At 41.1% G+C, this 13,613-nt stretch overlaps 1 protein-coding gene across 2 annotated transcripts in view; it reads right to left on the reverse strand.

Moving 5' to 3' along the window:
• JMJD1C (jumonji domain containing 1C) overlaps positions 1–13,613 on the reverse strand; it is a 112,864-nt gene that overhangs the window by 77,138 nt on the left and 22,113 nt on the right. For both annotated transcript variants that reach the window (XM_081956197.1, XM_081956195.1), the window contains exon 2: positions 10,645–10,809. Coding sequence is in view for 1 of the 2 variants with exons in the window: in XM_081956195.1 (XP_081812321.1) it covers positions 10,645–10,809 (165 nt within the window). In the remaining variant the exon portion in view is untranslated. The remainder of the gene's footprint in view (positions 1–10,644; positions 10,810–13,613) is intronic.

The following is a 13,613-nucleotide window of genomic DNA, read 5'->3' on the forward strand; positions in this document are numbered from 1 at the left end:
ATTACCCATAATTAAAATGCTTTTTAGAGTCATTATAATTGTATCGTAATATTTAGGGTGGATTTGATTTAAACCAAGTCCATTTCATTCGTGATTTAAATCGATTTAAATCAATTTAAATCACAATCTAAATCACTAGTAAAATGGCTTGATTTAAATCAACTCGATTTAAATCATAATTTTTAAAGAGCAACTGTCATCTGTGTCCTGCAGTGGCTCCTCCTCTGACCTGCTCTTGACTCACTGACAGTCCCAATATTGCAGAATATACAGCCTCATGCTACATAACGAAGCTCCGTTTCATGCTGAATAAACTAAATTATGAATATATCTTAAATAGAAAACTATATTTAGATAAGATTTTTACTCCAAAAGTATTTTATTAAAAATATATTTGATAAAAATAAATCAATTTAAATTAAAAAATCAGATTTAAATTAAAAAATCCAATTTAAATTAATACATCCAATTTAAATTTAAAAAATTAATTTAAATTTAAAAATCTAAAAAAATCATCAATTTTTATGCACCCTGGTAATATTTGATTTTAGTTATGTTTACCAACTTCCAATGTTCATTTTGGCTGAGTAAACTTATTTGTTTTATCTTTTTATTGAGTACAAATAAAAACCTTTTACTATTGTATAGATTCAGTGCTGCAGTGGTTTGTCTGCCACACTATCAGTGACCTATGCTAATCTCCTTGCCTATTTCACTCTAAGGCAATTTCCATAGACTAAATTACATGTGATACGTAGATTTCTGTAAAAAAAAACTGTATTTGCAAAGGGGAAAAAACAACTGACTAAAGCTAACAAGTTATCACAGACATCATAATTTAAAGGACCCTACTTTGCATTGTACCAAGATTATTATCTTGGATATCTGAATTCCATTTTGTAAGTCAAAATGAGGGAATCATTAAAACACAATGGAAGTTTCTGTTATCTGATAGAGCAGGGATGTCAAACTCAAGGCCCACGGGCCAGATCTGGCCCACGGGGCCGCGTTGGAAACAGCAAAGGACCAACCCACGGTACCTCTGCCAGCAAAAATGGAGATCAGGAGGGTCGCATGCTCCCGTTTTCACTGGCAGAGGACTGCAGGAGGCTATGGTGACTGAAAATGGGGCCTTTTTCAATGGCAGAATGTTCGGGTCACCACAGGCGCCCCCAACATGAGTGATGTTATGCTGGCCACACCCACCCTGGCCTCATCCCCCCCCAGGTCCAAGCACAATCCTGATGCGGCCCTCAATGAAATAGAGTTTGACACCCCTGTGATAGAGAGATTCTTCAATGACCACTATCTAGAAAATCCAGACAGAAGAACTCCAAAGTATATTCAATTTTTTACCAGTATGAAACCAGTATTAAACAAAATATCCACAGTATTACTGGGATCTGGAGAAAGAAAAACAGCTGTTATCAATATTCTCTTGTCAAGTTTCAAAATGCTTTCAAATCATAGGCTTCATGTCAATGTTAAACACATCATGCAGTTGGATCTTTTAAACAACAAAATACTAAAACTTCATAGAAAAGACAGAAACTACCAACAAAAAAAACCTCAATTTCTGAACAAGATTGTATGGATGATGATAATTAAAACGGCAAAAAGATATTCCATAACAAAAAAATAAAAGATGACAACAGAACATATATTTTACTTATATATTATGAAAATATCTATTTATTCAATATTTAAAAACTTACCAAAAGAGAAAGAGGAAAAAATGACTCCCCTGGAGGAAAAGTTACAGCGTTGCTAGTAATATTTATAAAGGAGGAGGAAGTTGAGTAACTGCACATCCTTTTCAAAACAACTTTCCATACAGCAATATGTAACAAGGAAAAAAATATTGATATACAGACAGAAGAAAGTGGACAAGGAAATGCTATCTTGTACCACGTCTGGAGGAGCTCAGTACTATTGTACTATTTTACCAATATCAGAAACAATGAAAGTGTAATTGATATAAACATATTTCTGCATAAAAATTGTACTTTCTAATTACTACAACCTACAGATGTTTATATTCCACAAAACTAAGTCACAGCCATCTCAGATGGACACTAGTATTTTCTGACTTTATGCAATTTTCCAATTCTGACAATGTTCCCTCTAAATCATTACATCTAAGACATACCATATGCCTTAGTTGTTTTAATGTCATGGTCAAATTCATATAAGCAGTCACATTCCATAATACTGAAAATGTTTTTAATTTCATGTACCTTAGTGAATGTTGTGCTTTCTATAGTATTTGTAATACAAGAACAATTTTGACAGCATGGTTTCAAAAAACCTTCAGAAACTTTAACAACATTATAAAATACTTCATATGGAAATGAACAATTGGACTTCACTATGGTAATGCACTTCACAAAGGAATGTATTTTTGGGCCAATCATTCTTTTACCCCAACTCACCTCACTAGATTCTTGTGGGGAAAAGGAGGAGGAGGAGGAAGAAGGGGTATTACCATATTTTTCGGAGTATAAGACGCACCAAGGTTTTGAAGAGGCAATTTTTTTAAAAAAGTAGGTAGATAGAGAGAGAAAGAGAAATACAGCAGGTAGGTAGAGAGAGAGAAATACAGTAGGTAGGAAGAGATAGGGAGAGTAGGTACGTTGGTAGGTAGAGGGATATATATAGAGAGAGATAGGGAGAGAAATATAGTAGACAGGTATGGAGAGAGAGAGTAGGTAGGTAGATAGAGGGATAGAGTTTGTGCAGCCACGCCTCCTGCTCGCTATGTCTAGCAGATGCCTGATCTCTGCCTGCATTAGTTGACGTTTGAGAGCTGACTTGGGGAGTGGGCAACGGACAAATGTCCATGGAGGGTGTGAGAGGAAGTCTAGGGTGAGGCCATGACGGACTGTGTTCAACACCCAGGTGTCTGTCATTGTCGCCTCCCATTGGTCGGCGTACAGCTGTAACCGGCTGCCTGTGGGAGGAGACCGGTGATGGTCACTTATTCCTATGAAAGGTGCGGTTGGAATACCCCCCTCGGAAGGAACTACGACTACCCTGTTGTCTATTTTTGTCCCTGAAAGCTGCCCTGTTCTGGGTACGATCCTGCGTCTGGGAGTAGGAACGGTTAAATCCTCCAGAAGAGGCTGGAGGGTCTACATTCCGAAAGGGCTGGCTGCGGAAAAAGGAGTGACCCTTGCGGTCAGTCTTCTTGGTAACGGCCGGTAGAACCTTCGTTTATCCTTGGATTCTATTAATCCAGAATCCAAGTCCTCTCCAAAGAGCTTTCCCCCTTTGAAGGGAGCAGAAGTGAGCTTCTACTTGGCCTTTATGTCCGCCTGCCAGTATCTAAGCCACAGCAGACGGCGTGATGTTACATATGAGGCCAAGGCTCTCGAGGAAAATTTGGTGGCATTAAGGGAAGCGTCAGCTGAGTATTCAAATGATTTTATTGACATCCTGGCTCAGTTTTGTGTCATTCGCTGGCAATTTGGATTGCAACTTACGGAGTCAGAAGAGGGATGCCTTACCAAAATAAGAGGATGAAGAGGAGGCCCTCATGGCCCATGTGGTGGCCTGATAGGTCTTATGGCAGGCCTTTTCCACCCTCTTGTCCTCTGCTTTCAGTCCTTCCAGCAGGTTAGATGAAAGAACAGAATTGGAAGTCAAAGCCACTATGGGATCGTCTACCAGAGGAAGCTTCAAGAGATCCTCAATGCTGCTTTCCATGGAATAAAGCTTCTTGTCCACCCCGCTCGGATTGGCCATTGAATCTGGCTGATCCCACTGCCGCTGGATAACATCCAAGAACAGCTGAGGGGCTGGCACCAGTTCCTGGGGAGGGGTGTTTTCCTTGAAGAGGCCAGCACCTGGGTCCTGGGATCCAGAGGCCTCCTTACTGCCCTGCTCTGTGGATTCCTTATTAGGCTGGCCTGGGAGACCCATCTGAGTGGAAGAAGCCCTGGCTTTGGTGAGGAGGGCCTTGAACATCGAGGGCTTGAACAACCCAGAGAAGGTGGGAGGATCGGGGACAGGATTTTCATCCTCAGACAAATCCGGGGCCTCCTGAGCCCCTTCTTCTGTTTCAGACTCCTCGCTTACAGCCGAGGAGGCCGGAGAGGATGACCTCCCTGCCCGGTCCTTAGAACCTGAAGCCTGCATTCCTGACTTGGGTCATGCCTGGCGAGGTAGGCTGTGGCCGAGCTGTCTCATTCTCTCAGTAATGCCCTGAGATATCGCATTAGTGATGATTTCTTGCATCTCATTGGACATATTGTGGCCCTGGTCCTCGGCTGGCCAACGGTTCTCGGGCCTAGGTGCAAGCTATTAAAGGTCTTCCTCATCAATGAGGGAACCAGCCTCCTACACTGAATCTCCCCCTAGGGAAGGACCTGGGGACCCCGGGGACTCCCTGGGTGGGTCAGAAAAAAGATCAAAGTCCCTTTCCTCCGCCAGAGATGGTGAAATCTCTCTATGGAAAGGAGGCAAAGGGGGCCCAGTGGTAACCTCTGCAGGAAGAGAAGGAGGACGTGCAAGTCTTTGGGCCTTCTGGATCTGCTTCTCTATAGCTTTCTGGCTCCTTTATTGGCATACAGAATGGTTCTCACTTGTTTTGCATTTAGGCTAAGTTTTACTTCCCTTCCACCATTTTTCCACTGAATAATTCAGTTAGATAAAAAGATCCAATCCAGAACTGCAACACGGGGAAGGCAGAGATAGTCCATTCTTTTTAAGTTTGGAGGTGAAATCTATGGTGACAATAAGTCCGGTATCAGCCCTTAAACGACTTCCAGGATGTTTTCCTTGAGCATCTCAGTTGTTGTGAATGAGATCACATATCTACATACTCATCATGTTTTGAATTCTTTTTAAATTAACTTTAAAATTCTGTCTATTTTTATACCATTTGCTCTGAGAGCAGAAAGAACATTTTCTTGCATATTCAAAGGAATTAATATTGGAAACAAATATTCTTTATTTTAAATATATACACAACATAGATACAGGAGGTAAAATTGGTATTTTAATTAATTATTGCCTTTTTAACAAATGTCCAAATCAACCATCTTTATGAATATACAAGTTTCAGATTGCTGATAGTCAATGACCTGCTTATAACTAAAATAGAATACAGCAGAGATAAAACACAAAACAAAACAAAGTAATGAAATTTCACAAGCCAGGGAGTGGCCAATGTCATACAGACATGAAAATTTAGCAACTCTAAGATAATGTGATAAAGATCAGCCAACAGGTAAGAAAGGTGCCTTAAATCTTCTGAAGGATAGGATAAAGCAGGAGAGGCTGCTGATCCTCGTAAAATGAACAATGGAACATTATATGACTCAAAGTTTCTATAGAGCCTATCCCAGAAAGACACAGGAACTGTGAAATAGGGATGTTATGACATACTGCAAATAACACTGAAGAGGACAAAACATCAAACTTTGTGAAAAAGGCTCAAGGATTAAAAAAAGACAGAAGGCTGGCCTCATTCTGTTGTTTTTTTTTTTGTTTGTTTCTTTTTGTGATCCAGCAGGCTGGAAATTAAAGTGCAATCAGCTTGGCAATTAACTCCCAAATGAATGTCTTACCATATCAAAGCCTAACAGGAAAATACTGTTGAACAGAAGCCTGAAAAGCCAAGTTTTTTCCATTATGCTTCTTAACCATCTGGATTTAAAATATTCTAAAAAGAAGGAGGGAGCAAAGTTCTACTGGGGAAAAAGTTAATTTCGGCCAGAAACTAGAACATGCTTGCAGAAACATTAGCCCCACTTCACTGAAGGGCCAAAGCAGGTCTGAAAAACATTTACAGGCTATCCAACTCATAAACAACTCTGGGTAGCATATGTATTTAAAAACAATATTGAATACAAATTTTTAAAATGGACTAAAACACCTATCATAATGATTAAATTCCCACATAGTTAACTAACATGGTGCTTCCTAAAAGAAGCTCCTATGGAAAGCGCCAGGACTTCAAGGTACACTTAAAGGACCGCAGGGTGCAACCAATTTAAAGCTGGGGGGAGGGGAGAGAGAGAGGATGCCGTTTCACAGGATGGGCATTACGAAAGCCTGGCACCTAAATGCCTTAGGGTCGTGATGGCGAACATATGGCACGCGTGCCACAGGTGGCACGTGGAGCCATTTCTTGAGGCACGCGAGGCGTTGCCCTGTCAACTCCAGTGCGCATGTGCATTAGCCAGCTGACTTTGGCTTCAAGCCTCCGGAGGGCAAAAAACAACCCAACGCACAAACCGGAAGTTCGGGAACGGACTTCCAGTTTGCATGTTGGGTTGTGCTTTGCAACAACCGGCATGGATGCCGGCGGGGTCGGAGGGAGGCGTAGCTCAAGCTCTCTGGGATGGGTAAGCAAGTGTGGGGAGGCGAAGGGGAGATAGAAGAGAGAGAGCTGGGCAGGAGCCACAGGAGGGGTAAAGCGGCAGCCGATGGGAAGAGGAGATCCTAGCTTGCATGCAGGAACAAGGGTGTCTTTAGGTTTCCTTTAGGCTTGTGGTTTTCTCAGCACCGTTTCAAACCGTGCAGGGACGGTGGCCCAATGCCCAGCACCTTCCACCCACAGCAGCTGCACCCCGCCACCTTTGGAGGCAACCACTTTTCTTGGTGGGGTGGCTCTGCCGGGCCAAGAGCAGCTGACCTGTGAGGGTGCCGTTTCTCGCCATCATTTGTGGAGCTAAAAAGTTTCATGAAACAGTCTTTCCCACCCCGGCTCGCCTGTCTCTTTAATTCGCGCCTTTGTCTGCCCCTGAAATGACCTCATCCTCAGTAGAAAGCAATTGGGAAAGGTGTCTCTGTGTGTGTGTTTGGGGGTGGTGAAAATAAGGCAAGGAGGAAGAACAGAGGCTTTTCGGCTCGCTCTCACCTCCCGGATAGCAGAAGTTCCTGTGTTGGGATGCCCCGCCTTTTCCTCCCTTTCCCATGTTGGGGAGAGGGAGGAACCCCTGAACTGGTGCTGGAGGGTGGGAATCTGATGTCTGTCTGGAGGCTGATGAGCCCAGGAGCAGTACACCCATAAAGCCCAGCTGGACGGAGGGACACAGAGTCTGGGAGGCGAGAGCGAGCCAAAGTGCCTCCGTTCTTCCTCCTTATCTTATTCCCTCCCCACCGTCACACTCACACACACTCACACACACACATCGTTTCCCAATTGCTTTGTCCCGCTCTGGCCCTTTAGGCAAAGAGGCGCGATTTAAAGAGACAGGCGAGACAGGGTTGGGGGGGAGGAAGTGGCAACAGCCCTGGCACATATTCCTCCTCACCCATTGTGGCTGCCAGCGCTTCTTCATAATGGGCTCTAGGAGGAGGAGGAGGAAACCCCATCTCCCCCATTGGGAGCGCTGCCAGAAAAGCCATCTGAGAGGCGAGTGCAAGCATACACTCTCCCTCCTCTTTCTCTTTCTCAAGTCCACAGAGGGAGATTTCAGGGAAGCTCCACCTTGATTCCTTCAGAATCAAAACGTCTGGTGGGATGCCTCAGCCCAGCGCTGCTCCCTCTGTGGACTTGAGGGGAAAGAAAGCCCCCTTTTCCCCCTTCTCAAATCACGGCATGCCTGGAGAGAGAGAGGGAAGGAGGGAGGAAGAGTGCATGCCACCTCCAATTAGCTCTCCAAGCTCAGTTTCTTGCTGCCACAGCCAGCGCTTCATGCCTGGCTGGTACGTGGGTCACCGTGGCGTGGCGTTTGAGAGAAGAAACACATACAGTCCAAGGGAGCAAGAGAGTGTGTGATGCCTGCTCGCACGCACACCTGCCGGACCGCGGCTACGATTAGGGTTCAGGGGCGGATTGGTCTCTCTGGATAGCCGGCACACTCGGCGACTTGTTGAGAGGCACCAGCGCACTCTCTCTCTCTCTCTCTCTCTCTCTCTCTCTCTCTCTCTCCACACATGCTGCAATTTGAGAAGGGGAAAAAAGGAGGCTTTCTTTCCCCTCAAGTCCACGGAGGAAGATTTCCTCCTTCACAATGAAAACAGCCGGTGGAGCGCCTCATCCCAGCTCTGCTCCCATGTCAAACAGGGGAAACACACACACCCTGCTGGGCCGAACTCTCTCTCACTCCCCCCTCCCCGGGGAACTTGTTTCCCCACCGCATACCCTTTCTGCGCCGGTGGAAGGCGCTGGGCATCAGGGGCATTGCACCCACAACCGCCCGCCAGCTACCAGGGAGACCACCAGCGCTGCCAGGTGCCTCCCAGTGCAGATGAGCCGTGGTTGGCTGGGCGGGAGGGACAAGAGGCTTCAGGCCAGAACCGCATGAGCACGGCTGCCCCACCAAGGATATCGGTTGCCTCTGAAGGTAGCAGGGAGCAGCAGGTCCTGCGGGTGTGAGTGGAAGGTGCTGGAAGCCTCTGGAGGGCCTGGGGGGGGCATTTTCACCTTCCCTAGGCTCCTAGAAATCCTCTGGAGCCTGGGGAGGAGGAAAAAACAGGACCATCATGCACCAAAAGTAGTGGGGAGGGCGGGGGCTGCGCGCATGTGTGGGTGGTGGTGGTTGCATTGGGGGGATGCGTATTATGGATGTGGCACACACGCCCAAGACCGCCTGCCCTCCCCCCACTTTTGGCACGCAATGCCAAAAAGGTTTGCCATCACTGCCTTAGGGCTACACTGTCTTAGATAAGGGAGCATGCTCATTCTGTGAATACTGATAGGTAGAAAGGTGGTCCCTCAGACAGTCAGGCCTTATGACTTTAACAGAGTAGAATAGGTAGCTCAGGGTTGAACTGTGTGGAGTCCTTGGAACATTACTGCATGGATCATGTTACCAAGCTGGGTTATGAAACATCTGCATATTGTGAAATGAAATGTCTGCAAGTTAACAACCAAGCTCTGAGAGCACCAAGGACTTCACACCTATGACTTTTGATTGTAACTTGCAGCACAACCAGTTTTCTGAATATGCAGATCTAATCACAACAGAGAACTTGCGTGGAAAACTTTAAGGACTGCAGTTATTTCCCTTCGAATACCAAATACTGGTCAATATTTGTCATAAATCCTGCCTTTTCCTTAAGAGTGCTCTCATTAATTAAGGAGCTTAAAATAGAGAAATGCTTATCAAGACAATGTGTCTGTAATTACTAAAATGGAATGACTACTGTGCCCTGCATTCAGCCAAGTATGAAACACCTTATTAATATCCATGAAAAGGATTGACCAACTTGACTCCCCTAGCTAACATTTTCTTTTAATAACACAGGGGATGAATTTCATATTAATCTGCCTTAGATAAAAACACTAATGGTATTACTGAATTTTTTGGGGGGGAAATAGCCAACTTTCCAAAAATTTCATTGTTTCATAATAGAGGTCCTTGCTTAATGACCATTCTTTATCAATTGTTCAAAGTTATGATGGTGCTGAAAAATGTGACTTATGATCAGGTTACCTTTTTTATTAGTAGTTCTGAAAATCCCATTACAAAAGTTTATTTGAGCTGATGTATGACTAGCATATAGATTTCCAACTATTAAGATGAAAAAACAAGGGACAGAAATCTAAGCATATTGGTTATGAATTAAATCAATTTACATGAACCAAAGTACTTAGATAATTTTAAACTGTTTTAACAGTTCTGTTACTCTGTACATCCCCATTCAAAAACTCTTGGCAAAATCCAAAACCATTGACAATGCTACTTTTCTGAACTTTGAATGGTCATTAAATGAACTGTTGTAAGTTGAGGGCTAGAGGTAATTAGTACCAACTTTTTCTAAACATTCTCTGAGAAAATTGAATAAACCTTTTGTTGAATTACTGTAATTTTCAGATTTTTTAAAATTTTAATCAAATCTAGAGTTTAAAATCTTAAAAACCTTAAGATGTTTTTAAGATCGTTAACCACTGATTTGTTAGAATCCGCTCTGCCCTAGATAGCCCACAAATGAGGGAAACTTGCATTACCAAACGAATCCACTGAAGAGAATCCCGAACATTAAAAGAAAGGGAAGCAATCATTTCAGAGAAGCTTGTATCTATAGTCACATTGTGAGCCTTATTCAGGGATTGGCTAAACTAATGCACGATGAGTTCCCAATGGATTGCTCATTCAGGAATTAATACATTACAGATCAAAACAACTGGGAGAAAGAAACGGCAACCCAAGTCTCTTTGTCTGTTCAGCTCATCCATGGTAGGCTGCATATCAAGATCCTCACGAGAATAAGAAATTAGAACAATGTTTAATTGGAAGCTAGTAACTTTGCACAGTAGCCCCAAGATGAACAAGAGAAGATCAGAGAGCATCACAAATCTATGCAGGAAATGAAAAACATGGCTAGCAGACTTATACCTGACCCTTATGTAGGACAGAAAAAAAAACAGCTGAGCTAAGTGGCAGGAATAATGCCAATAGCAAAACCTTGTAGAATACTTTCAATATGAAATGAGTGAAGAGTCAAAATAGAAGCAAGATACAGTACATCCCAAATAGAGCACTATCAAGATCCAATCTGATTTTAGAATTGAAAGGAAAAAAAAAACAAGCTGCATGGTTTTTCTAATCAAGGAAGAATACTACATCATATGCCCTCATAACAGGAGGTTTTTACAAACAGACTGATTTAGAAATTGCAAACAGCAAAATAACACTACTGTATTTTCTAAAGTTTCTCAATGGAAGTTAAATAAAATAGGCATCTTACCAGTGCAGGCCACTGAATATGCTTGAGTTTTGATCCCTGAGACTGGCTAGGATCCTTCCTCTTTGCCCAGATCAGTTGGTATTCCACAAGGAATGCTGCAAAATCTTCATAAACTTTAACCCATTCTCGTTTTTCCCATTCAAGATCATCAAATTCCACATATACCTAGGAACACAAATTAAACAATTATTTGTTTACTAATTTATTAAACAATTATTACTGCATAGCTGTACTACAAAAAGGCTAGCAGTACACGTTGATATTTAGAACTTTTCTAAATTATTCCATGCTTAGTTTTTAAGCTCTGATTTAAGAAAAAAAACCGTATAAAGTCTAATGCAACATTTGAGAACAAAGAATGCAAATAATAGATATCAAAATCTGATAAATGTATTCCCTCTTTTTCATAGATGGAGGTTAGAAAAGAGGCATCCTAACAGAAAAAAAGAAATTTCAAGAAAATGAACTTTTAAAACATTTTCCACTCATAAGAAAGAAGAATACATGTTTAACTACAAATGACCATAACCAAAATTCAGCATCCAACTTTGACAACGCATTATGATAATGGTTCCCTTTTTAAAGGACTCTTTTTCTGAATATATGAAATTCCTCCAGTTACTATTTAATTCCTACCCAGGATAAACTATTGACTTACACTATTATATGAAAGTGTTACTGCATATTAGGGGATACCCACAGGAAAAACTCAAAACGCATCATTCTAAAACTGCTATTGCACCCAAAATCTTCTCCTTAAAATATATATTTGGTTTTAATCTTTAATGCTGTCTAAAAAAGTGAGAGAAGTATTATTATTAATGAGAATGTCAGGAGAAAAAATTTAATCTCCTTGTTTGGAAAATAAGCATTAAAAAGCGGAGAGCGACTGCTACACTTACAATATTTAGCTGCAACCAAAGTTAAGTTTCTATGTGGTTCATTTGTTAGCCAGCAAGGAAAGCTGTTTATTGATTGCGAGTTAATTAAATTGTGTTTGATTGGCGAATAAATGTGTCCAGAAGAAATACTTATTTTAAGACTGAAAAAACAGTTGCTCCAAGAGTTGAGGACACTGGGAGCAACTTCAATAATCAATTAAAAAAGCAAATTATTTCTGGTGGTTTTCCTTGGCTCCAGATGACTCCACAGATGTTACTAATACTGCTCAGTTGTTGTTGTTTATTCAAGGAAATGACTGAAGACTTAGCCTCTATAAATAGTTTGTGTGGAACAACTACAGCCAGGAACAGTTTCAAAGAAGTTGAGAAAACACTAGTTCAGTGCAACTTGTAGTCCATTAAACGTGTTTTAACTGACTCTGGTAAACATGTATGAGCAGAACAAACAGGCTTAGTTGCACAAATTTACATACCTTGTGAAAATGGAAGGTTTTTTTTTTAAGCCTATGGTTATTCATTGCATAGTCATCAGCAGGCACTTTGTGCAAAATATTTGAATCATGTGTTATTATGGAACCAATAGTATCAATGGTGAACTTAATTCATTTTTGTGCAGTGTCAATTCTGTGATTTTTTTTCCTCAGAAACAGAACTTTCTAGACTTGCCCTCATACAAAGCAATTCAATGGCTTAGCAATGGAAAAGTTTTATAGGTAGTCCTTGAGTTACAACCACAATTTAGACATGAATTGCTGTTAATAAGTGCTGCATCATAAAGCGTGAGTTCATGTGACCACTGGCGATCCAGGTGTCCTGTTGTCATAACCCAAGAAGCATGGGTCATAAAACAAAAATAGAGTCCCAGGTAAGGAGTATGGTATGCTACATGCGGGAGGCCCTGGGAGACAGGGAAAAAGTTGTGTGCAAGTTGGGGGTGGGTGTTTTATTGTGGTATTTTTGAAGTATTCATCAGAACACATCAGGTTTTACATCAGAAATCTAACTGGCAGAGATAAAAATGAACAGAAGCTTTGATTCCTTACACATTTTCAACAAAGCAATTGTTGAATATTTTTAAAATACAGCTTAAAAAGCCACCTTCATAAAGAGCTACTGCATGTTAGTCAACTCTTCCAAATGCGGTATATTTTACTTTATGTTTTGATTTGGCAAGAAAGCATTTCACTTGCATGAAAGCTCGGAAAATCAAAATGCCAAAAATTTCAGAATCCAAATTTAGAAGTACATTTTAGCTTGTTTCTGCAAAAGATACATAATACTTACACAAATAGCTAAAATATGTTAAGAAATCACATTTGTCTGTGTGTTTGTTTATAACAGTTTCTCCTTTTAAGTAGCATTTTAAAATGCATTAACATTACTATAATAAGATATTAACACAGTTTAAAATGTCTAGCCTACTGATCAAAGAGAACACTGGCAGCTTCTCAAACATCTGTTAAAGATCAGGTTTCACTTGCAAGGAAGCAATCAATGGAGGTATGCAACTCTTAGCACTAAGCAGGTCCAAAGAAATACTCAGCTCTAATAAGTGAACTAAAAACAGTTGATGAACTCTTTAAAATACTTCTAAATATTTTTCCTTAAATAAGTTTACATTGTTGAAGTAATGTTTATACACACACCTACACACAATTCTGCAATTTGGTAGGGTAGTAATTTTAGTTTGGATTTTAATTCAAAGATTTGTCTGTATTTATAGATACAAATGGAACTAATATTATCAGTGAAAAACGATAGGTTAACTTACAAATTTTTTTTTGATCCTTTGGTTAATTGAAAAATGAAAATTTCTATGAAACTATGCCATGTTATTAAAATTACTTGTTTCTGCTGTAGATGTCACATCATGCAGTACTTTTATTTACACTTAAGCCTTGATTTCGAGGATACTGTTTTAAAAATGTTAAACCATTACAAGTAGTCCTCAACTTATGACCACAATTGAACCCAAAATGTCTGTTGCTGAGACATTTGTTAAGTGAATTTTGCTCCATTTTATGACCTTTCTTGCCACCGTTGTTAAGTGGATCACTGCAGATGTTT

The sequence above is a fragment of the Natrix helvetica genome, assembly GCF_964273705.1.
Source record: "Natrix helvetica genome assembly, chromosome: 5".
In the NCBI taxonomy this organism is placed as follows: Eukaryota; Metazoa; Chordata; class Lepidosauria; order Squamata; family Natricidae; genus Natrix; species Natrix helvetica.